The 23,657-nt window shown below is 51.8% G+C and overlaps 2 protein-coding genes across 4 annotated transcripts in view; one reads left to right on the forward strand and one right to left on the reverse strand.

The window, feature by feature from the left end:
* The first annotated feature begins 918 nt into the window (after positions 1-918).
* On the forward strand, positions 919-16,168 carry XRRA1 (X-ray radiation resistance associated 1). Its single transcript, XM_027776880.2, is given in 23 exon segments — positions 919-1,329; positions 2,329-2,551; positions 2,848-2,919; positions 3,656-3,725; positions 4,404-4,501; positions 5,994-6,127; positions 6,750-6,845; positions 7,925-8,070; positions 8,073-8,135; positions 8,138-8,170; positions 9,192-9,226; positions 10,001-10,041; positions 10,043-10,115; positions 11,095-11,119; positions 11,122-11,183; positions 11,436-11,439; positions 11,861-11,979; positions 12,432-12,683; positions 13,534-13,635; positions 14,232-14,337; positions 15,158-15,199; positions 15,202-15,270; positions 15,273-16,168. Coding segments are annotated over 23 exon segments (2,250 nt in total). The 5' UTR covers positions 919-1,063; the 3' UTR covers positions 15,392-16,168.
* A 183-nt stretch (positions 16,169-16,351) lies between these two features.
* Positions 16,352-23,657, reverse strand: part of RNF169 (ring finger protein 169) — a 29,423-nt gene continuing 22,117 nt past the window's right edge. For all 3 annotated transcript variants that reach the window (XM_055803231.1, XM_055803230.1, XM_055803232.1), the window contains exon 6: positions 16,352-22,447. In XM_055803231.1, the coding sequence (XP_055659206.1) occupies positions 21,236-22,447 (1,212 nt within the window). In that variant the 3' untranslated portion in view covers positions 16,352-21,235. The remainder of the gene's footprint in view (positions 22,448-23,657) is intronic.

A 23,657-nucleotide genomic window follows, 5' to 3' on the forward strand; every position in this document is an offset into this window, starting at 1 on the left:
TGTGGGGACTGAGAGGGTGAGCCTGGGTGTTTGCGTGGGGTGTGCACGCTGTGGGTGTTTTGGGGTGTGAAGGACGTGGGCTGTGTGCCATGCTGGGGTGTGTTTAGGAGGTGTAGTGAGGCGACTGTATTTATGTGTTGGGTGTGCGCAGGGTATGTGCGTGTGTGTGAATGGAGGTGCATGAGGGCGTTTTGTGGGTGGTTGTGTGCGTGTGAGGAAGGTGTATGTGTGTAGTGGGGTGTGTGAGGGTGTTCACGGGTGGTTTTGTGGGGTGTTCATGGGTAGTGGGGTCTATAGGTGGGTGTTGGGAGCTGTAGTTACAGGGGTATGTGTTGGAGGTGTGGGTGTATGGACTTACGTGTTGGGGTGTGCTACCAGCATGTGTGGAGCTGCATGAGGGGTGTGTGTGTGAGTGTTCATACATCTGTGCATGTCTGTGCAGTGGTTGTATGTGTCAGTGTAGGGGAACAGGTGTGAGGGGGTGTCAGGAGTGAGGGGGGTGCATGTGAGTGGCTGTGCATGGGGAGCATGGGTGAGGGGTTGCACAGACAGAGGTAGATGTGTACTCCTGCGTGTACCGGCAGGTGCGGGTGTCCCCTGGCTGGTGTCCTGCTATACCCTGTGCTGTCTTGCCGGCCGAGTGGCCGTGGTGTGCCCTGGCAGTGTAGCACACAGCTGCCCTCCTGCTTACAGTGCTGCATGAACACACACCATGCACCTGTTGCAGGAGTCGTTTACCCCAAATACCGGCACTGGGTGCAAACACTGTAGTCAACCTATGCCATAGTGTGTCAGAGCAGCGTCCAAGTGGGGAGACACCATCAGATGGCACTGGGAGACCATCTCCTGCTACAGGGACACAGTTGAGAGTGATGCAGCGCCTTCGAAGTTTATTTCTGAGGTCCAGAGTGTCCACAAGTGACAGGGGAAGAAGGAATTAGGGGTGAAGCAGAAATCCCATTAGTCATTGTCCACACAGTCCAACTCACACACACACACACACACCAGTGTCTGCGTTTTGCCATCTTGAGCTGGAAAATAATGTTCATACTGCAGGCACCTCATGCACTTCTCCGTTTTAGGAGGTGATGCTCCTCGTATGTCCCTGAAAGTGTTCCTTCGCCTAAAGCCTGACACCTCATCTGTGGCTATGCTTGGAAAGAGCTGTTTAAAGCAAAGTAATGTTAGAGACAGTGAAAATTTTAACCCATTTTTTTTCTTTCCGGCTCTCCCCAGGAATGTTGCGGTCAAGATGGCTACGACAGGACTGTATAAAATGGGTGATGGAAGCAGCCATGCCACTAACTGCTTCCCTGCCAGGAACATTTTGTCGCAAGTAAAGGAGGTGACACTTCTTTGAGTGCTGCTGGTGAAGTGTCCCTCCAGAATAACGTCGTGTCCATAGGGGCAGGTCCACCATCCGCTTTGTTGTTGGGCCACGTAGAGGGTACATTCAGCTGTGGTTTCTTGTATCAGCATCACAGCTGGTAACGCAGGTAACAGTTGATAACAGAACTTAACACAGTACCCAGAGAGCCTTACATTTGTTTAAAGCTGCACTGAAATGAAGAGGGCGAGGTGGCCAAGGCACATGTTAAATGAGGGGTCAAGGAGCCATCTCCACGGCAGGAGGGAAGCTTCAGGCTGGCATGTGGACAGCACAGTGTGGCTCTCCAGCAGCTATTCTGAGCTACAGCTTCTCCTTTTTCTCTGGGCCTTCAGAGTCACATCTGGGAAATGCTTAGAGTGGTCTACTACGCTGGTTAGGGGTCTGGAGCGCAGAACCTTCCAGGGCAGGCTGAGGGTTCCTGAGCTTGTTTTTTGTCTGGCCAAGAGGAGTCCAGGGGGAGATTGTAGCTTACAGCTACCTGAAAGGCAGCTACAAACTTTTAAACAGTGGCAGATGGCATAACTAAAGCAAAAACTTCACCTGGGGAGGTCTAGGCTGGATATCAGGAGGAATTTTGCTGGGAGGAGGTGCAGCTCTGGGCCAGGTTACCCTGGGAGCTGGTGGCATTGCTAGACAAATCCACGACTGACTGATCTAACGTTGCTGATGGTCCTGTTTAGGGTGGGAGGTTGGACTGGTGATCTCCAGAAGGCTCTTCCAGCCCATGTTTCCATGTCTGCAACCTGTGGCTCCATTAACATCTATAAAGTAGCATGTTTCTCCTCTTCTATGACTCTGGCTGTAGCTTTAATGTTCCACATCTTCAATTCATGGTCACTGAACATGTCATACTTCAGTATTTCCCCTTACAGGGGATTTTAAAATGACGGATTTCACTTGCCAGGCTGAAGCACCAGGCAGCCTGCAGCTACTTTGAGAAGGGCACTTTTGGAGGGTTGTGTGCTCACCTTGCCATCTCCTCTGCCTTGGTCCATCATCGTGCTAGGGTCTGGGCGCTGGATGCTGGCAGGCAGAGCTACCCCAAGGGCTTGGACGGAGAAGGGGACCACCAGGAAGACACCACAGCAGAGGAGAAAGCCCCCAGAGTCTACCTCCATGGAAGAAAATAACGAAGGCAATGTCCTGGGTGAACAATTTCTGGTGACTGCAGATTTCCTCTGTTATTGCCTAAATGTTCTGAAGGCGCTTTGTGGAGCTGGGGAGATCCTGCTGGTGGACAGACTCTGTAGCTGCCTCTCCCTCCCCATCTCCATGCCACCTTCTCCCCCTTTCCCATGATCCAAGGCACTGGGGCCTCCCATCACCTGGGAGGGCAGCTGAGGTCTGGTTTTGGGGCTCAGGTCCCAGGGTACAACATGCAGGATTGCTGTAGGACTAACCATTTGTGTTTCTTTGGTTTGGTTTATTTTTGGTTGGTTTTTTTTTTTTTTCCCTAGACGAAGCACCACTGTTTGAAGAACCCCTCTGACCTGTGCTCTGTGAACGTAAGCAGCCAAAATCTGGTCTCTGTGAGTACCAGAGACTCAAAAAGTATTATGGAATTGCCTTAAAAATTGAAAACTTTACCAAATTATCACATGAGCGCCTGGAGATCAGAGAAGACACATGGTAGAAGTAGGTGTGTTTTCCTGCCCAGTCAGCTGTGAACAGTTTGGAGGATTTGTCCTATAAACTTTTGGACTGTGTCTTCACAATCAAATTAATTCGGTCTTCATTAATTGTAGACCCTTTCCTACTTACCTCCCCTTGCAAAATGCTGTTCCTTGGATTTAGGGGTGTTTATCACAACTATGGTAGGAATTCAGCTTGAGAAGTGGCTTCTATTTGGGTTCACGACTAACTTGTGACAGGTTGCTGATAGGTTTTTAGTGTCTTTTTAGGGGTCCTTCCTGGTGCTGTGAAGGTCAGATGTGCTAAATCACAGGGTGGCTGCGTTCGCTGGGTCACATGTAGAATGAGATGGTCTAGGAGCCCTGCAACACACACAGGGGAGCGAGGTCAGCAGCGAGGGCTTTGTTTTGGGGGTCCACTAGTCCAGGTCTTGTGGATGTGATCACTGAGGCAGCTGTGTGTTAAACAAGTATTTTCAGAGGGTTGCTCTCTGTAGTCAGAAAAACAAATGAAGAACTAATTATGGGAAATGCTATGATTTAGGCATTCTGAAAAAGCAGACATCCCGTTGTTTTAAATCAATTTAGGGCTGGAGCAGCATGATGGAGCAGAATTTTCTTCTGTATTTTTCAGGCTAAATATGATCTTGAGAAATTTGATTGTGTTGCTTTTATAAAAGCTGCTGAGAATCTGCTGACACTAGGTAAGGGATTGCATTACCAAAAAATATAGATGCTGCTTTTCAACTTGGGGAAGCTTAGCTTGTCTGAACAAAGATCTAGAGCTTTACAAAGGTTCAAGGTACACATGCAGCACTTCTTTGCAGAATTGCTTCCTTCCTGTTACTGTGTTGAAATCTTGGTGCTAATTGTCTTTATTGTAATGACAATTGTGTGCCACTGTGGTATCCTTTTCATTATTAGAAAACAAAGCTCTTTACAAAGAAAATCCCCATTTAATATAGAGAAGTGTGGAATAAATGAAATGACTTGTCCCAGAAGCTCAGAAGGTTAATGGTAGAGCTGGGAGGTGATTCCAAATCCAGTGTCATGGGCTCAGTTAATTGGAGGAAGAAAAAAGGAAATCCCTTTATAACTAGTAAAACATACAAGCTAAATGTGCCATCACTGGCTTCAAGGATTAATCTGATTTGGGGTGAGAGCAAATGCATGAAAGCAAACCAGAGTAGGCTGGTGGGGCATCGTGTATTGTACAGACAGTCATCTGACTGAGCTGGCATTTTCTTTCAAACATGCCCACTGATAATACTAGTGCTCTTGTTCTTGCTGGTTTTAGCCCATTCCAGACCTGGGTAAGATGTGATTTGTTCTGTTACTGCTGTTCCTCACTCGCTGGAGCGTTTTCTTTTCCACCCTTGCAGAGTCATTTTGGAAGTTTCCAGCACTGCGGGAACTGGAACTTTCCTTGAATGGACTAAGAAATCTCAAAAGCACTGCTGGAGACTTCCTGCATTTGGAAGTAAGATGAGGGGGATCTAAGACCTCCATCTCCTCCCAACCGTCATGCTGAAGCCTACATGTAGCATTGATGTATGTCCCTGCAGTGTGAGTTCTCTGAAACTTGCAGGGTCTTTCTCTCTTCCTGCTTCCTTGTGACTCCAGGAAGTCCTTTCTGCTGTGCCCCTCAAGGACCTTCACATCTTGCTTGCTCCTCGCAGATCCCTAGTGCTCAGCCCCTTGCCACAGGACTTCTTGTCTCCTCTTTGCTTTAGGATCCTATCCCTGCAGTGTGTCAGTCACGCATGGCAACCCTCACCACCCTGATGCTGTGTGGCCCCTGATGAATCCCCATCCTCCTCCACACTGTGCTCTACCTCTCTGCATCCCACCCTCCTCCTCCCCAGATAGGTGTCTGCAGTCTCCCCAGCTTATAAGCTGCCTTTCTAACACAGCAAAGGGGGCAGTTTGGTTTTTTCTTTAAAAAAGAGGCAAAGTAGATCCTAAGAACAGGCACAGCTGCTTGGTACAATGGCTGTAGTTGTCCTCTCCCTCCAGCTTGGAGTGCGTCTCTGCTATAGGGAGTTCAGGCTCTAGCTCAGCTGTACTGACTTTATCTAGGTTTGCTCTCTTTGAGGAGGTGTCCTTGTCTGGATTTCTCTGGTTTCTGATTGCTGCTGGATATGAAGTTTTGCCTTAACAGGTTTCTTTCTTCTTGTTTTATTCTAAGAATTGTTCATGGCTCAGCTCTCAGCTCTGTATGCTCGAGTCCTGGCTTCCCGCCTGCCTGCAGGCTTTGGAAGGTCCCCAAATCCATGAAATGTAGGAGACCATCTCCCACATTTGTCCCATGCACTGCTGGTTACTCACTCAAGGATTTGACCCAGTCAGTGGGCAGTGCCCAGGTGATGGGGAACCAAATTTCCAAGGCTCACGAGGCCAGGGTTAACCCTGTCCTTCCCTGTGTGCCTCTCTGTGAACGGCTCTGTCGCTGCTATCAGCTACAAGAGGTGAGGGTGGGACCTTCCTAAACTACCCTTGCTGCCATGCCCCTGTGGACCTCAGCTTCATCCGTGACCAGTGTCTGGGATCTCATTTGCTGACAACCCAGAGAAATCAGCCCTGGGAAGGCTGATTGCAAATTCATATTAAATTGATTTGAAAAGGGCTTTGAGCGCCTCCCGGGAAAACGCAGCCTATTGTAATGCCCCAGCAATGCTATTCCTGTTCATGTATCTTAGAAACCCTTGTCCTCACTCCCAGCAGGGCCTGCTCCTTGGCTTTCTCCTGGCTGTTGTCCTGTGAGTCACATGTGTGAGTGGGGGACCAGCTCTGGGCACTTCTGCCAATGTGCGCAGTCCCACCGCTGTAAGCGAAATCCCTGCAAGTCAGAGACGCTTACCCTAGGGCAGGTAGTAGCATGACTGAAAGTCTCCTGTAAATATTTACTACCTGGGGAAAGCCAACAGAGGCTGGTTTTTGCTGCAGGTCGTTGTTTCTTCTGTTTCCTTCAGAATCTGGATCTCTCCTACAATAACTTGTCCTCCCAGGACATTTGGACATTGGGAGATTTGTCCCAGCTCAGAGTCCTTCGCTTGATGGCCAACAGGCTTCGGTCCCTTCCTCCGGACCTGGCAGGCTCGAGGGAGTAAGTGCACATGGCAAGCGACGTGTCGGTTTGGTGGGGAGCCGCTGGCGTGCTGCGCTGCGCAGGCAGGCGGGGTGATGGAGCAGCAGGGCTGGCGAGGGGGGGGGTGAGCAGCGGGGGTGGGTGGCCTGGGGCTTGTCAGTCTGGGCAGCGGAGCTCTTCCCTTGCAAACTGGAAGATAAAATAACCTAATGGCTGGTGCTGGGTGGCAGGGAATGTTGTCCCAGCTCAGCCTCAGATCTCCTGGGTACCTGCTGTCATCAGCAGCTAGAGAGGAACCTCTGGGCAGTGATGCAGCAGCCCTGTCAGGTGGCTGAGCCATGCGAGCAGGAAGCTATTTATTTATTGTTAATTAGATCCTTCACATACAACTTAGCCACAGTTGCCATGCCAAGGTATCCACTATTTGCCATTGTTGGAAATGAGATGCTGAGCTAGGCGGTCATTTGGACCAATTCAACGTAACTTTTTTGAGGTAGAACACTGGTTTTCTATTAAAAGGATGAAAACAGCCCCAGTCCAGTCTCCCAGCGGATACATCTTCCCACAGTGAGAGCAAATGATGTGTTTGTCACCTGTCTTTGCATGAGCGTATTATTAATGAGCCTCTCTCTACCTGCAGCTCTCCTCATTTAAGGTTTCCACCTCTGGAGATCTTGTCACTGGATGACAATCATCTGTCAGACCTGAGTGTCTTTGTGAGCCTGTCTCCTCTTTGCCGATACGGAAGGACTTGGCAGCAGATGGCTCTGGCTCCTGGGGGCTGGCAGTTGCCTCCATCAGCTGTTGCACAGTAGCAGGCTTAAAATCAAAACCAAAATCTTTCTGATTCACTCGGATACTTCCCTGTTTAGTCTCTCTGGTGTTGCAGATGGGACTGAACAGAAGCAAACAGCCTGCTGCAGAGCACGAGCCGGCCAAACCTGGCAGGTGGCTGGTAATTCAGCTCCTGTCCTGGGTGTTTGCTGATCTCCAGGTCTGATTTGAGAAATGGCAGTTGCTTTCCTCATTTTCCCTTCTTCAACCCAGCTCCACCCTTTATTCCAGTGCAGCAGCACTAGGAAAGGCTGCGGATCTGCTCCTTCTGTTTGATGTGGGCTTTCGTGATTCAGCCAGAGACAAGTGACTAGGAAGGGGAGCTGTTCACATGCCATTCAGCTGGGCTGTGCTGGGTTTGGGGACAGATGCAGAGACCTACTGATGTTCTCCTTGTGCTTCCAGTGCTGTGAACTAGAGGTGGGAGTTGGTCTGGCTTGTTGCCCTGGCTCTGCCAAGGCATTCCCAGAGGAAACGGCACATTTTCTGCAGTGTTTGTGGGAGAGGAGGGCGAGTGGGTGAGGTTTAGGCATAAGACTGCAGGGCTGGAGTGCGGAAGTTTGGGTTTCTGCTCTTCCCTAAGCTGACCTTGGGCAAGTGCGTCGGTGATGTTTTACTTCCATGGGCTGGTGGAACATTGTTAGGGAATCCCAGTAGGACTGCAGCTCATCAGAGCCCTGGGTTATTTAATGAACTGCCAGGATGTCTCCTTGTCTGTTAAATTCTCAAGACGTGAGCTTAGAGCTAGGTGACCCTCAGGCTGGTGTGTGGGCCGAAGCTGTGCCTGTGGTTGGGATTCGGAGAGGAGGAACGGGGCAGCGAGATGCAGGTGTTGCGGCTGCCTCCACACTGCTGCTGGGAAGCCCAGGGGTGAGGCAGGTCGAGGGCCAGCTCCCTGCCCTGCAGGCACTGGGGTGAACAGGTGGCCGGGTGCACGCACAGATAGCAATCCTGGAGTTTCTTACACATTTCCTCTTCCCATAGCCTGAGGGAGCCGAATCTGGACAGGAACGGGATTTCAGCTGGCCCCTGCCCGCACCAAGCAGAGAGCAGGCAGTTCTTCCTCCGCTCGGAGCTGGACGGCTTCAGGGCAGAGTGGTACAAGTCCTTGAGCAGCTTCTGGCAGCCGTCCGGCCACTGCAGCAGGAGGGCACGGAGGTGCCAGCAGAGCTGGAAGTGGGGAAAGGACAGTTGTGCTGCGGAATGCCAGGGATCCAGGCAGGACGGGTGAGCAGTGCCTGCCTCTCCCTGCCCGCACTGAAACCGTGGGGTGTTTCGATGGGAGAGGGCTCCGTTATGTCCGGGTGAGGATCTGCTCATCGGTAAGTGAAGCTGCCTGACAAAACTAAAACGGTAAGAGGGGGATATATGGGACCATTTTAGACAGCTCAGCAAACCTGTACAGTCCCTCTGTATTTACTGGGAGCAATGGGTGCTTACTGGACTTGAATCACTCGAAAGCAGACACCTGCCATGGTCTGGATAGAAGCGTGCCTTTCTCTCTCCGGGCCTTCTCCAGGCTAGCTTGCTCCAAAGGAGGCGTTTCATGCTGAATGGGAGGAAAACTGGCAAAACTGGAGAAATAATTCAGGTTAGTAAGTGGATTAATGTGCATCCTGGACAGGCAGAGAGCAGGAAGGTTGTGTGAACAGGTGGCCCGTGCTCAGGTCTGCATTCCTGGGGTAGGTCAGCTCGCCCCTCGGGGTGTCCTTACCAATGTGTGATGGTCCTTACCTCATGCTGGGCCACACGATAGGGTGGATCAGAAGCTTCCTGATGCCTCTTGTGTGGACTGGGCTGTGATGGAGGCTGCCGGTGGGGCTCCTCCAAGCACTTCTGTCCTCTGGCTCGCTGCAGCAGTCCCTGCTGTTAGGTATATGTGGAGCAGGCAACAGTGCAACTTCTAGTGCTGGATTGGCAAGAGCAGCATGATGTGGGAAAGGCCTCGTGCTCACAGGTGAGACTGCAAACCAAAATCTACCTGCCAAGAGTTCCTGGCTGCCCTGAGGCCAGTAGTAAGGTTTCTACTGTGTTTGGGGATGTGAGCCTCACCTAGAGTGACGGGGCTGCCAGCAAGCTTGCTGTGGTGTGACTGGTCCTCCCTCACCTTGGGCATGTTCTTCTTGCCTGATGCTAGCTTGCTTTTCCAGGGTAATTCCAGCCTTGCCATGGCTGGGGCTGGCCCGGTGACCAGCCAGCTTCAGTTGCTACATGTAGAAACCCTCACTTTGCTTGTGTTTCATTTTAGAGGTTGCTTTTAATTCTGGCTCTCAGGAACGCCCGGTGCCGCTAAGAACTCTTGGCTGATCTGTAGTTTGAGCTGGAGCTGTGTGCTCTAAAATTCCCCTTCCCCAAGCCTCTCAGCTGAGTTTCAATGAGCCTGTGGGTACCGCTGGGATGCCGGGGGCCTGCGAGGCTCGCAGTGAGTATCGTCTCTCACCAGGGAGATCAGAAGCAAATTTTCCCATAACCAAGGGACACTGGAGCTTAAACTTATATTGCTTCCAAATGAAAGCTGGGTCACACTTCGCTCCTGACTGTGTGCCCCCTGCATGGGGGAGCATGTTCTGCGGCTCAGGCGGGGACTGAAGCTCAGGAGCTGGGAGTTCACTCGTTCTTAGCACTGTAATCTTTTCCACCTCATCTGTTTACGTGATGCTTTTCAGAATCTGGTGTTTGAAGCCAACCCCCCTGATTTTTATTAGAACTTGAGTAAGAGGCTGAGCTTCAGAGATGCTGAGCACTCACAGCATGTTCTAGCATAACAAACAGTGCATGCACATGCACACTCCCCGAGAGCACAGCTGCTTCCCCCCGGGCCTGTGCACGTTTTCAGTGCTGGATGGTGGAGTTTGGTGCATTTGACATGACTCCCTGAGGGCTCCCACAGTAACATAAAGGGCAAAGCAAGCTGCCAAGGGGGGTCTGAACCAAAAGCTCTTCAAATTATAGCTGTGTTTGGGCTCGGGAAGGTGGTATCCTGCCACTGGAGGTGTCTTCTGCCACTGAAGCCTTGGAAGCAGTGTCTCTGCTCACACTCTTCCTCCTCTCTTTAAGGTTGATCCCAGGGATGGAAGTCAATCTGTCTTGAAGACTGCTGGCTCCTTCCATGCACAGGGACACTTGTGTTCCCTTTCCTGAACTGAAGTATCTCAGCCTGGCCTTCAACAAGGTGATTTAGGTCCTGTGGCTCCAGGTAGATATAAAGGTTTGTCTGCCTGCGCTTGGTGTTAGTGCCCTGGGAGACACCCTGGCCTTTAGCTGCCATTGCAGAAGGGCGCAAGGCTCTCCCAGGCTCTTGTGTCCCTCTGCCAGCCCATGGGGACGTGTCAGATATCCAGGATCTCTCAGGTGGGAGAGGACACCTATTTAGGCAGCTGAATTGCACCCAGCTTGTCTAAACCCCTGAAGATTTGGGGATTTCATCAGAGAATGTATGAAAGATTGTCCTCCCCTTGGACTGATCCTTTCCTAGAGCTGCCTGGTGGATGCTGATGTCTCCTCGAGGACTTTGCTGTTATACCCGTCTGCTGAGCCACATCAGGCTCTCAGTGTGCCCCAGCAGACAAGTAACACGCAACAACATTTAAGCTCCTCTTCCTGGTGCTTTTGGCTCCTGCCCAGGGCTTAAGTCATGCTGCTTCCCAGCCGGGTGAGCTGGCAGTGCCGTTACCTTACCGCTGCTCAGCAAGGGGCATCCCCTGGGGCGGCTCTGCTTACCTGCGAAGGGAGCTTTGCTGCCATCCCATGTGTCGACACCCTAGTTTAGATCACTGGTGAGCTGGTTTCTGGCTGCAGTGCCCTGGCTAGGCTGTGGTTTGGACCACAGGGTGGAGAGGCAGGAAAAAAGTCCTGCCTCCCTACCTTGCAGCTCTTCCAAGCGATGGAGGCACCAGTCCTGTGGCTGCAGTATGCAGCAGGGAGAGGAGCGCCATTTCTGGCCTTTGTAATCACAGGCAGCGGAGCTGCTGGGTGTCTCTGGTTAAGGGATGCCATGTCCCTCCTCCTCCTCCTCACTGCGCGTACCTGCCCAGTGCCAGGGTCCCGTAGCATTGGCAGGATGTGCTTTGGTGGGAGGGTTGTGATGAAACTCTACAGCCTCTGGCATGACTCAGTGCTTAGAGCGAACAGTAAACCATTTTATCTTGCAGATGGTGGATGAGACAGATCTCCTACCCTGGCTTTCTTCCTGTGCCCGAAGGAGCTGACATTCCACAGCAACCCTCTTACCACCACCCGAGCAGTACAGTCTGAGCCCAGCTCTGCAGGGCACTCCTGCTCTCTCCCTCCTTTGCTGTTAGTTCTCTGGGACAGGGATCACGTTGCTTTTTTGTGTTCGGACACTGCTGCCACACTGGCCCCCAAGGAGGTGCTTTAATCATTTCTGCTCTCTAATGAGCAACGCAGATGAACGCTGCTCTTGCAATCAGTGCCCTACTGCTGCTCCTGGCCCCATAGAAGTCCGTTAACAGCCCATCTGTGACTACGGCAGCGCAGTCTCAAGCTAAATTTTGCTCCCCAACTGGTGTTTATCCCACGAAGGACTTGTCTGAAGTGGGTCCATCTTTCTCAGCGCAGAGGATAAATCCCCAAATGTACCTGTGTCGTTGATGGGCGACGTTTGAAGGTAGCCAGAAGGATGCAGATGGAACATTGCAACGGTGGTGCTCCCTGCACGAGCTGTGTGTAGGCTAGTAAAGAAAACAGGTCAGGACTGCTCCTCTGGTCTTGGTGCCAACTAGCCCAGTCTGGTGTGTGTCCTTAGGGCGAAAGCATCTCCCTACAAAACAGGGTGGCTTCTAGTCTGGTCCCTGGGCTGGGCCTGGGGTTAGTTGGTGCAGTGTGCTGCCAGCAAAGGAGCGGGGGACGGGCTCTCCACCAGCTGCCTGCAGCGCTGGTGAACCTCTGCTCCTCCAGAACAGCCACCTCTGCTGACCTGGCTCCTCCAGCACAATCTGGGGATTAAACTTGTCCGACAGAAGAACCTAGCGGCAGAGAGGTGGCACTTCTCCATCCCTCTCAAAGCCAGCCACAAGGTAAGGAGGGATGTGCCTTGGGAGTGCAGGGGTTTTCCTGCCTAAGGGAGGGATGAAACCCTTGCTGCAGTGCTCAGGGCAGGATTGCCCAGGAACTGGCTTGCTGGAGAGCATGGGAAGAGCTGGTGGGACACGTGGATCTCAGTGGGGTTGGAAGAAATGGAGAAAAGGGTGGGAAGGATTTGAAGTATTTTGCTCAGGATGAGGCTGGGGAGTCCAATCACCCCCTTATAGCTGCCCCAGGCAGGGTTTCTCACTGGGTTTTTGGATTCAATTCTGCCCGTTGGTCTTGGCTGAGGGGTCCTGTGGGACTGAAGATGCTGCCAGGGTATCCCTAGAGCCAGGGCTGCCCTGATGCTCTCTGCCCCGTAAGGACCAGCCTCCAGCCGTTGGACCTGACCCAAGGCCAACAATCATGGCAGCATGCACGGACGTCTGTTGTGTGTCCCCAGGTCATGTCGCATCTTCCCAAAGTCACAAAGCAGCTGCTGATGCTGGAAGCTCCTGCCAAGACCTTTCTGCTCCCAGCTGTGGTGGAGGCTGCGAGAGATGCTGCACCTCCGAGTCTGGCCCAGCCACTGACCCCCATCAGCTCTGTGACCCCAGCCAGCAGCCAGCAGCTAGTGCTGGGGGAAGGGGAAAGCGACTCCAGGCCTCCTCCTGGCTCAGCCGAGGAAGATGCTGCATCCCTCTTCATGACACAGGTGAGGCTGGGCTTTAAGTGTCCAGGACTGCAGGGCTTGTCCAGAAATAGTCCACTCATTTCCTAAGTGAATGAACTGTGTGCATGTGCTGTGGGTACCAGTGGTTATAACCCTCCTCTGATTGCAAGGGATTTAAGGAAGGAAGCACTAGCAAGAAGCATACATATGGCATTGTCACCAAGAGCAAAAAACGGTGGCCTATTTTGCAGGGTGGCAGGGGGTTGTGCTGGCTTGGTGGGTAGCCCAGCTGCAGGGACTCATCAGTCCAGCGTTGTCCCTGCAGTGTCTGCTGGAAGGCTCCCTTCTAGAGCTCACCATGGCAGCATTTTGACTTGATTTCCCTGAAAATCTTGGGATTATCAGGGGAAAAAAAAGTCTGCACCAGGATGGAGGTGGCCTCTCTCTCCTGTGCCCAGTCCTGCCGAGCAGAGATGGGATGAGGCTGTGTGGCTTGGTGCCACCGGGAGAGACCTTGGCCGCAGCGGGACAGGCTCTGGCTGACTCCATCAGCTTGACTGGTAAGAAAGGACTGCTGTGAATTCCTTTATTTTGCTGCTCTGAGGTGGAGGATGTGTCCAGACCCCTGCTGAGACCTGTGGCAGAGGACAGACTGGAGAAGAGTGAGCAGAGGGGGGAGGGAAGCTCCCAGGTGGTTCCAGAGCAATACAAAGCCTACAAGGAGCTGCTCAGTGGAGGCACAGATGCAGATTTTGTAGAGCCAGTTGGTGACTGAAGATAGCGGAGGGCTCCTGCTTAGAAAAGCCTTGGAAGGTTGATGAGCAGTATGGTCCGCTGACCAAGAAAGAAGCAGCAAAGAATTTTGTTGTCCTGTTCTCCCTCTGGTTCATAGGGATACAGAAGAACACTGTACATCTTGAAACACCCCCTGCTTTACCGGGGTGCCAAGCCACAACTGGATGGTGTGCAAACGCCCTACATGCCTCAGGGAGAGGTAACGAGCCGAAGCTCTGAAGTGAGGCTGGTTGCGTCTGTATCTGGATCAACCCACGTGTTTGGATGGATGCTGAGAGCCTGAGCGTGGGCTTGGCCCGTTCCTGGTCCCAGTGCCTTGCTGTTCTCTCTCCCTCATGGCGTGGTGCATGCAGCCCCCACGGGAACTGACCTGCAGGGATGGGACAGCTCGGCACACTGGGGCTGGTAAATGGCAAAGAGCTGTGCTAGCCCCCGGGCAGCATGGGCTTGTCACCAGCGCCCCGGAGAAAGCCAGCCCTATCCCAAGGGAGATGGAGGAAACGGCCTCTGAGCTGGGTCTGCGGGGTGGGCTGCAGGAGTTACTCTGTGAATCACTGCACTGCGCTGGAGCTGTAGAAAGCTGATCCAATGGTGCTCAATAATCTTTAGTTGATGTCTAAACTGGACCAGCTTGGTAAAAAAAAGAAAAAAAAAAAAAAAAAAAAGACCATCTCACCTATCTCCTGCAGAAGCATGGGCCTGCGTTTGGGAGAGGGGGCAGGAAAAGGAGGTGGAGGATTATGGGCCTGGAGGGTGGAGGGGAGGCACACTGCAGCCTCCTGGTCTTCCTTGCAGCGTGGGAGGATGCCCAGCCTTCCTGCCTGAAAGGCAAAAGCAGAGGTCCGGGAAGCAATCCTCGTGGCCATGAGAAACACCTTGACCATTACTGAAGTCGCCTTGGGTATGTTCCCACAATCCCAGTCTCTCCGGTTGGTGGTACCACAGGGGCAGGATCTGAACATAAAGGTGTCCTTGAGCTGCTGGGGGCCCAGGGTGTGGCTGAGGTGGGAACGGAGGGTCCCCCCCACTGCAGCAGCCTCCCGCCATGTCCCTGCAGAGAGGACGAGGGCTTCGTCTGCTGAATGCCCACAGCCCACCCCACGAGGCTGGACCCCGAGCTCTGGCTGCTGGTTAACAGTTAACAGCGGGGTAGATGCAACACAGGCATCGCGGGGGTCCCCTGGATCCACAGCTGGATTAATCCCACCCCAAACGCAGCTGCTGGGAGAACGCCTTGGAGTGAAAGTGGGTTTGCCCCCCAAGATGAAGCGGGACTCGGGCCTCCGAGCACCGGCCACACTTGATCTCCATCCCAGCCCTGACAGTGGTACGATCCTGAACTGCTAGTGCAAGCAGGGCCCGGTGACCCCCCGGTGCTGTCCCTTTTCCCTGCACCGGTGACGCAAGACAGGAGGAAAGAGAGGCAAGAAATTCAGGCACTTTTTGCAGGCTACAGTAAGAGCCACTGGCCAGGCTTAAACCCAGCGCATCTGCCTTTGCTCTTGAGTTGCTCAAGACCGCCAGTGCATTTGCTTTTGGGGCTCCCGTGTTTTGTACGCGTGTCAGGCTAGAGCTGGATCCCAGTAGCTGCCTTTGTGTCCCTGCGGTGCAGGGATCGAGAGCGCTGGGGCCGCCGGTGAGCGGAGGGGTGGGGGGGAAGGTCAAGTATCGCAGCCAAGGAGCTTTCTCATCGCTCTGCTCACAGCCCTGGCCTTTCCCAGCCTCTGTTTTGCAAAAGAGGAAATCCAGCCCCAGGGCATACCCTAACGGAGGCCAATGGAGGAATTCCAGGAGGTGTCTGAGATCCTCCCGGAAGCAGGGGAGGAGATGGCCAAGCATCAGATGAGGTGCAGGTGGTAAAAGCCCTTCTTGTAGAGGCAGCATCCAAGCAGGCGTGCCCCAGCCAGCTGCAGCTGCCAGGGAGGAGAATGGCCAAGAAGGTGCCCAAAGGTTAGTTGGCAGTATAGCCAGGGGTTGAATAAAGCATCCCACACCTTGGTCCTCTTGGACAAAATGTTTTTAACTTGTTTGGAGCCGCTTTCCCCCTCTTGAGGTTGGAAAATCCAGTGCAGTGAGAAGATTCATCTCAGGCTTTCAGGCAGTGAATTCCAGCTTGAAAGCACCGATCCAGCCACAACGCTGCAATGACAGCACACGAAAACCGTATCTGCTCGTTGTGCTCTGCAGTTCCTGGAAAATAAGGTGTGTCCTCATCCATCCCTGTGCAAAAACTAACTTGTAAGAAAAACTACTGCACCCTCTAGGCATTGCAGGCAGGTTTTGGCCAGCAATGAACAGGGCAGAGCTCCGTCACCGCCTGTCCCACGATGAGCACAGCTCACCACGGGGCTCTGCCTGTGCTGACCCACCGGTTGTACAAGGAGGGCTTGCGGGTGAGCAGCAACACCGTGACCCTTAACTGGTCCAGCGCTGGTCTGTCCCACAGCCAAGTGCTGGGGACAATCCATCTCACGCCGGAGCAGCGCTGCTGTGGCAGCTCTGAGCACGGAGCTTCATCCCACTGCAGGACACGAGTGTGTGCAGGAGCCAAGCTGGGCACAAAATGGTGATTAAAAACCCCAAATTCATCCCCCAGCCTGGCACCTCTAAAAAGAGCTGCATCAATGCAACCAGAAGGGTTGGGATGAGTGGTGGGGAGTGATGGAGGATGCTCACTTCCCACTGGCTGCTCACCTACATGGAAAACACAGCATTATACTCACCTTACCTTTTTTTTTTCTTTTTTTTATCTCACCCCCCCCCCCCCAAAAAAAAAAAAACCAACAACCCCAAAACCCAAACCAAACATTACTCAACAACCTCATTCAGCCAGGGGAATCTGTAACCCAATGGGGACAGGCAGAAGTAAGATCCTGCTTGTTTCCAAGCGCAGCAACTTGAGCAGAAACAGGTAGTTTACTGTCAGAACCTGGTTTTATTCTGTTTTAACCTCGGCCTTTGTCCTGCAGTTAAAAGTCCTCGTTGCTGTTAAAATGTACATGTTATTTGTACACAGTTGGCATATTTCTGGTTTGTGACAATTTTTTCGCAAGCAGGATTTACTCTGTTCCAAATAACAGAAGCCACAACATGACAGACGCCTGCATGTCATTTTACCCACACATTTTACACATGCAAGTCAACAGTCCTTCAGTAACTTCCATTGGTTTTAAAAACATTCGGATGAAGCCACGGTGGTTCAGCTGAGACCCAAAACGACCGTTAAGTCTTCTACTACCCCAGTGCTCTGCTGGCAAGCTGAAAAGAACACGAAAGCACAACGATTTAAAGCATTATTGGAAAAAAAGTGTAGCAACATCTAGATTTGTTTTGAACAGTTTGACAGTAAATACCAAGGAAACCAGGCATACACAACCCCCCTTTGTCACCACCTGAAGGTTTTCCTGTTTGCATAGTGAAGAGCTAATCCTAGAGCTGATGCTTCGCGGTGTTTTACAGACACGGGGAAGAGAAAGGTTTGTGTCAGATGCATGTGACACGTGGGGATCATCCCGGCTTCTGTGCTGTAGTTCAAACCGGCATCATGTCCCAGTTCCACCCAGCTGCCATCCGTGGGGACAGCCCACGGGTCTCCATCACGGTGCCATGTGAGACCCTTGGGGTCTCACAATTAACAGTCGTTAATTTTTGTCCCCCAGCGGGTGAGAGGGGCTGGGTTTTCATGAAGCGCTTCCCCCTGTGCAGGGGATAAGCTCCTTGACGACCTTCTGCCTGGGAGACGGGACGAGGCTGTTGGAGTGTCCAGGCGGGGCCCTGGGGTCTGTCCTCGGAGCACTGCTAAAGGCTTGGTTTTAACATCAGTGATAGTCTTTAAGGCTTCAACCTTCCCCTTTCTTTCATTGAGAAAATACAAAGAAGCACTTGTTCAAGCGACACTTCATGGTTACTGTGCACTGCATGTACAATAGCATTTGAAGAAAAATACTGACAATATAGAACAACATTATACAATCATCTGGCATGATCCCTTCTTTTGGCACTTTTCCTTCATTTATCTGATCTGACTCCATACACGGACCTTTCCATACGGCTTTTCCCGGGTAGAGAGCTCCGGAGGGTCAGAAAGCAACTTTCCAGAGTCAGTGGCATCTTTGGCAGACACTTCTGTTGTCAAACCGACCCCAGCCCCTCCAGTGCTACTGGCAGTGCAATCTCTTGACCTGCTTTTTTTCTCGCAAGAGAAGACAGCTGCACATTTTGGGAGGCTGCTCACACACCCGCGCTGTCCCACAGCCGGCAAGGATTGCCTTCGTCCTGGAGAGAAGGTGGCTGCAGAAAGGAGGAGGGTTAGAAATACGACTTTCATGTAAGTGTAAATAAATACTTCGTTTCAACTTAGGGCCTCTGCAGATCTTGTGCTGCATCCACCGTTCAGCAAGAGGTATTTTACTTCTCAGCTGGCGTTATTTGTGGCAAAGGTAGCGTCACACCTGACCTTTAAAGGATAGAGGCTGGGAATTCCTGCTCTTTTAAGTGTAATTATATACAATTATTTTTTTTTGTGCAAGCTTACATACACTTAAGAGTGTTAAATTAATAAAACATTCATCCTAGCTTCACATTGCCTCAAGTCTCAAACCTGACACCACCTCGGGCAGACTTCAGCCGAGGGCAGTCGCACTCTCGCTGGCTCTGGAAGGCGGCGAGAGGGTCTGGGTGAGCTGGCTGGAAAACGGCCCGTGTTTTCCCCAGTCCTTAAGCAACTAGATGGAGAAGCGAGTGTAGAAACGCAGCCAGCAGCTTCATCAGACTAAAAACCTGTGGGCACACCACCTCACAAGAAAAGATCGATCCCACTTCAATGCTTCCCTGAAAGCTGCTGCGACTGCAACCCCTCCGCGCCACGGCTGCGGCGCCACATCTAAAGGTCTCCTTCAATGCGGATGCAACGGACCATGTGGGATGCTCGGGGAGCCGAGCGGCGCTGCTGGGCCATGGGCTCTCCGTCGTGGGGGGAGCCAGCTGCCCAGCGAAGGTGAGGTCTGGGAAGCTGGGAGCACGAGGGGTCCCACTAAGTATTTTTGGCTGGGGACAAGCTCCAGCTCAGGCGTTGCCTCCCGCGCTTCTGCCCAGCTCGGATTTAGAAAGAGGAAATTAACACACAAAAATCTAAATATTTATGTAATCTTTTAAAAGGAAGATATTTAAGACACTGGCCTGGTGCACTGGACTGCAAAATCTATTTTAAGAGGGGGAAGAAAGGATACATTCAGTGTGTAAATCTAGTTGCTTGTGGAGTGGGCTTGCTCAGAGAGCACCCAGCAGCCCAAGCCTGGATGGAACCCACACAAGTGCCGCAAGAAAGAAGGAAACTCTTCAGGGGAGGCTGATTTGGGCACAAGGGGTTAACTGCGGGGAAGGGGCAGGGAGAAGGGGGCCTGTAAAAATAATTATTAATCTAAGTGCACCTGGGAAGTGCACGCTTTAGCTCAAAATGTTGGGAAAAAATGGCGTGAATTCTGAGTAAAAGCTGTGGGTTTCCCTCCTGAGCTTACTTCACTGTTAAAGGGCAGATCCAGGCCATCGCTACTTCTCTCTGCACTGCTCTTCCAGGTCCGGTCAAGGCTCCAGTTACTTAATTTCCTTCCAGTTCACAGCTGGGTACTGGAGCCGGCTTCAGTTTGGGTCAAAAGCGCCTGCTTCAGTCAGCACCTAACGAGGCTGCGGTGCATGAGAGGCCATGGAAAGCCATCGCCCATGAGCCACAGAGGGCAGGCAGAGCAGGGCAGCTCTAGCCGGCCCTAGGTACGACTTTAAACATCCAGTAGTTTGTGTGTTAAGGAGATACAAAGATAGATAGATAGATATATATTACGGAATCATTGCTATAAGATTTCTCAAAATGAAAGTGTCAATCTGTTGAAATATAGTATTTAAAATATATAAATTTTATCCATTAAAATATAAGATTTCTTTTTTTTTTTTTTAAAAAAAAATCCAGTTCAATTAGGAAAAAGCACCAGGGTCCTCGCAGTTATGCAGGTATGCTGGGAGAGAAAAAGAAAACCAGTTCCCGTTTTCTTTTTAACCATTTAAGATGGAGGGAGAAATTCAACCATTTTTCAGACAGAGGAAATTGGGCAACGACCATTCTCTTAGGTCAAATCCATCTGTTTAAACGCATCAGCTGTCCTCCCTTCCCTTCACGCCACAGGTCACGGTAAGCTTGCCCCAGCATTGTGCTTCAGTTACAGCCTGAAAATACCGCTTGTCACCCGGCACACGGGTCAGCAAGGTTATTCATGCCACAGCCTCTGCCCTGGACGAAGGTCCCCGTGGGCACCGAGGGTCCCCAGTGAATACTCTGCAAGGCAGCTTCCAATAGCACGTTTAGAGCTGATGTTTGAGTCTGATGTCGAGAAATAATCAACAAAATTATTGTGCTGTTAACGGGTGATGGGGAAGATTGTTAGAAACACGAAGAGCCCAGAGGGTGGGCTGCCACTGAAGGCCACATCTGGGCAGACAACACACGCTCCACCAAGCACAGGCTCTGAGATAGCTCTGGTCCAGGCTGCTGTACCCAACTTCATGCCTTTAAGTGGAAATTTTTAAGTGCATCGCTCACCTGAGCTTTCTTAGTGGTTTGAACCTGAAGACAGCTAGCTCAGAGCAGGGGCAGGGCAGGCTTGCATTGCCCTGAGCGCCCACATCCGCGTGCCCGCAGGCTGGGAGGGCTGGGTTCCTGTCCCCGCTCTACTGCCAACCCATCAGGCGCCTGCGAGATGACTGGGAGATGACCGCGATGCGTCAGATACCTCGGGATGCCTCCTCAGGCTGCACTTGGACGTGTAAGGACAGGTCTTAGGTGTGCTGAGAGATCTCTTAACCGAGCAAGATCCTGCACGGTGTCAGCAGGGAGAACGTCCTTGCCTAATTCACCCAGACAGCATTTCCCTTTCCAGATTCTGATGTTCGTGGGAAGAACATGAAACCCCCTTCCCTTGGAAGAGGCAGGGACTGGGAGAAAGGCTGCATTTGCTCCCCACATCACAGCACCCAGCTGCTCTACCTGAGCTCTCTGCTGTGTCACTAACATGAATGTACAAGTTCCTATAAGGCTCTTCAGTAAAATCCCTATTTTATGTTTTTCTTCACTGCATTTGGCTTTCTGCTTAAGAGAAAATAATCTACAACCTGTACTGCTGGTGCAGACAGTGAGATACATTCATTTCTAAGTACTACGGGTGGATCTATTGGTACTTCCTAGCAGAAACGTGGCTCAGCCTCCCTCCCCAGCAGCCCTCGAGTCACGTCATTTGAACACGCTGACATCAGTGACAGCCTGACCACCACAGCCAGCTGCAGCGTAAGGAAGGAAAGAAGGTAGGTAGAGGGGAGAAGACTGTTTCTAGGACAGACAAAGCCTACTTCCCACGAGTACCGCTCTGCTTTCTCTTGGCATATTGAAGTGGCAAGGCAAGGAACAGATCAAGTCCTTATCCCGTACCCCACGTGTTGCTCACACAACCCTCCTAGCTGGGGAACCCAAATGTCGCTGACTGCACGTACAGGCATTGCAGTGTATTCACAGGGATGATGGACACTTCTCTCAGACCAATGGACCAGAAAGGCTGGAGGATTTTTTTTCTCATTCTCTCTTTCTCTTTTGCTAATCTGAAAGGACTCTGGCTTCTCTCTGAACTGGACCTACAAATGTCTTACCACCAAAATGAAAAAACAATTCTGTGGGTGGAACTATGACAAAAAATAGTTTTCCTCTAAGATAATCTGATAAACCTCATTGTCCTCTAGAAAGGCCACATTGTCCACCAGTGCTACTTAGCACCCAGAGTGCTCTTCGACCGCAGCAGATACCGATCGACTCTGACTTTCCGCCTATCCACTGTCCTGTTCTCGCTGTCAAAAATCCGCTGCAGATGCAGGGCCAGCCTCCTGTCCTCCTCCTCTTGCTGGAGCTTCTGCTCCATCTCCCGCACCAAGCAATCCTCCGGAGGCAAGCCCACCTCCCCCGCCGTGTGCCTCAGTCTTTTGACAGAGCCATTGTGCTCCAAGTGCTTCGTTTTGCAGCGTCTCTTCCGGCCCCGTCTCAGCGACGGGGGCTGTTCCCCGATGATGTTCTCAACGGAATTGCAGGTGCTGTTCTGTACGTTGATCAATTCGCTGTTGTTCAGGCATTTCAGCTGCTTTTTCCCTGATGTCTTAACGGGAATTCCTAGTGTGCTGTTGTCAGGCAGGGATGCGCTGACGCCCATAAGTCTTCTGCTTAGCATTTTCGGGCCAAGACTAAGACAGGATTTGTCCATGAACGCGTTCACTTTTAGGTCAGGGACTTCGGCCACCCGTGCATTTAGGGAGGTTACATTTGATCGTGCATCTGGTTCAGCAGCGGTGTCGTCTGTTGTTAAGGGCTGTGAATCTCTGTTCTTCTCATTTGCTTTTCCCAGCTTCGTTTCACTGATGGAAGGGAAGAAATCCAGCTCGGGGTGAGGCTCTCCTGTCGTGTCAGGTGGAAGGTGATCAACCTGCACTTGCGGCTGCTCTTTAGTGCAAGTGCTGGAGTTGGTCGTGTCAGAAACTACGACGTCTTCCCCGGGCTCTGAAGCCAAGGACGTAAGGGTAGCTTTAGAAAGAGTCTTTTTGATCTGGCGCTCCTGAAATATCTGCTCCCATTTTTTCAGTATTCTAGGACTGGCCTCGTAGGTGGTCGGCTTCTGCAGGCTCCGGTTCAGGTTTCTCGGAGTCGACTTGATAATGAGAGGGCTCAGGACTCTGCCGTCAGGAAGCCTCTTCGGAGGAGTACACGGGGAGCAGACGATAGGCTTGAAGTGGTTGAGCTCTTCTGAAATGCTGTCGTTGCTCTCGGGGCTGATGGATCGCTCTGGCTTGTGCAGGGCAGAGAGGGACGAAACGGGGTTGAGAACCAGGCGCTTCTCTGCCGTCAGGTCTGGGGCAGAGAGGCAGCGGTTGTTTTGGGTGGATGACAAAACTCCAACCAGTGGCGTCGACGTGCTGGTGATGGGTGGCACCTGCAAGGCAAGGCACAACAGCTCAGCAAGAGAAGAATACGGACAAGCGCGTGAGAGGAGAACAGGAGAACGTGAGGCTACCACGCTCAGCTCCTGCAGCAGGACAGCTGGAGAGCTCTCTGGAACAGCCCTGGCAGCCCCTGCTGGTCACGGCACCTTTCACGGCCGATAATCAACATCAGCAGGGGACACCAGGGTCCAGCACGACCTAAATTCATTTCAGCGTGAGAGCTGTTCTTGCCACAAGTGGCAACCACTCCAACAGCAAAATGCTGAAGCAAGGCAAGACAAGGAGAAGCTAAGAAGCACTGCGCCACCCTGGCTGGAGGAAGCCATGCTCTTCAAGGGAAATAATCCCCAAAGGATTTTTGGCTCCCTACTAAGCTGTAGGATAGAAAGAATAAAAGACTCGGCCCAGGTTTAACACGCTGCGCTGCAAAACCTCACGAGAAAAAGGTGTTTAAATGCCTGAGGCAGATAGGTGGAATAACCTTGATGAGTGGTCCCAGACCACACCTTGGCCACCACAGGTCTCTGCCTGAGGCAGCCTCTAGCAGAGCTTCGGAGCAACACTTCTTGGCATCTCCAACACCATCCCCTAATGCCGCTACATCTGGAATGTGGCAGAATGCAGCCACAAATAAATCAGAAATAAACGCTGCACATACACGCCTGCAGATGGTATTATTCTTAACTCTAAGATGAAATGATTTTGTCCAGCAGCTAGCTGGGCTGGAACAACTATAGCCTTTCCCTGCTTAGCCCAAAAGACAGTTGTTTCTGCTAGCTTATTCTGAAGTCAAAATAAGTTTGTGGAACACTCTTGTAGTGCAACTCTGAATTGGTCAAGTCCATGCTAAAGGCCAGTTAAAGATTCTTGCTTTGAGCTCAGTCCAGCTCCTGTCAGCCTAGATGGGAACTGGACCAGGCTTTTAAAAGCAGATTCTCTCACTATGGCGCACGCCCATAACCTCAGGGATGTCAAGCTAGGTGATCACCGGGGTCAGCTTCGTGTGCCCAATGGAGATTTCACCCTTTTCCAAGCAATATGCACTAACCAAACTGACCTTCCAAAGGATTGCAGAGGCTTTTGTTCCTTATGGGAACTCTGGAATTGAACCTTCTCCATCTCCATCTGGGAAGAAACTGAGCGCAGGAAGGAGGGGTGGCAGCACAGGGAGGTGGAACATCCTAGCAAGCGGCTCTGGCG

The sequence above is a fragment of the Falco peregrinus genome, chromosome 4 (genome assembly GCF_023634155.1).
Source record: "Falco peregrinus isolate bFalPer1 chromosome 4, bFalPer1.pri, whole genome shotgun sequence".
Taxonomy (NCBI): domain Eukaryota; kingdom Metazoa; phylum Chordata; class Aves; order Falconiformes; family Falconidae; genus Falco; species Falco peregrinus.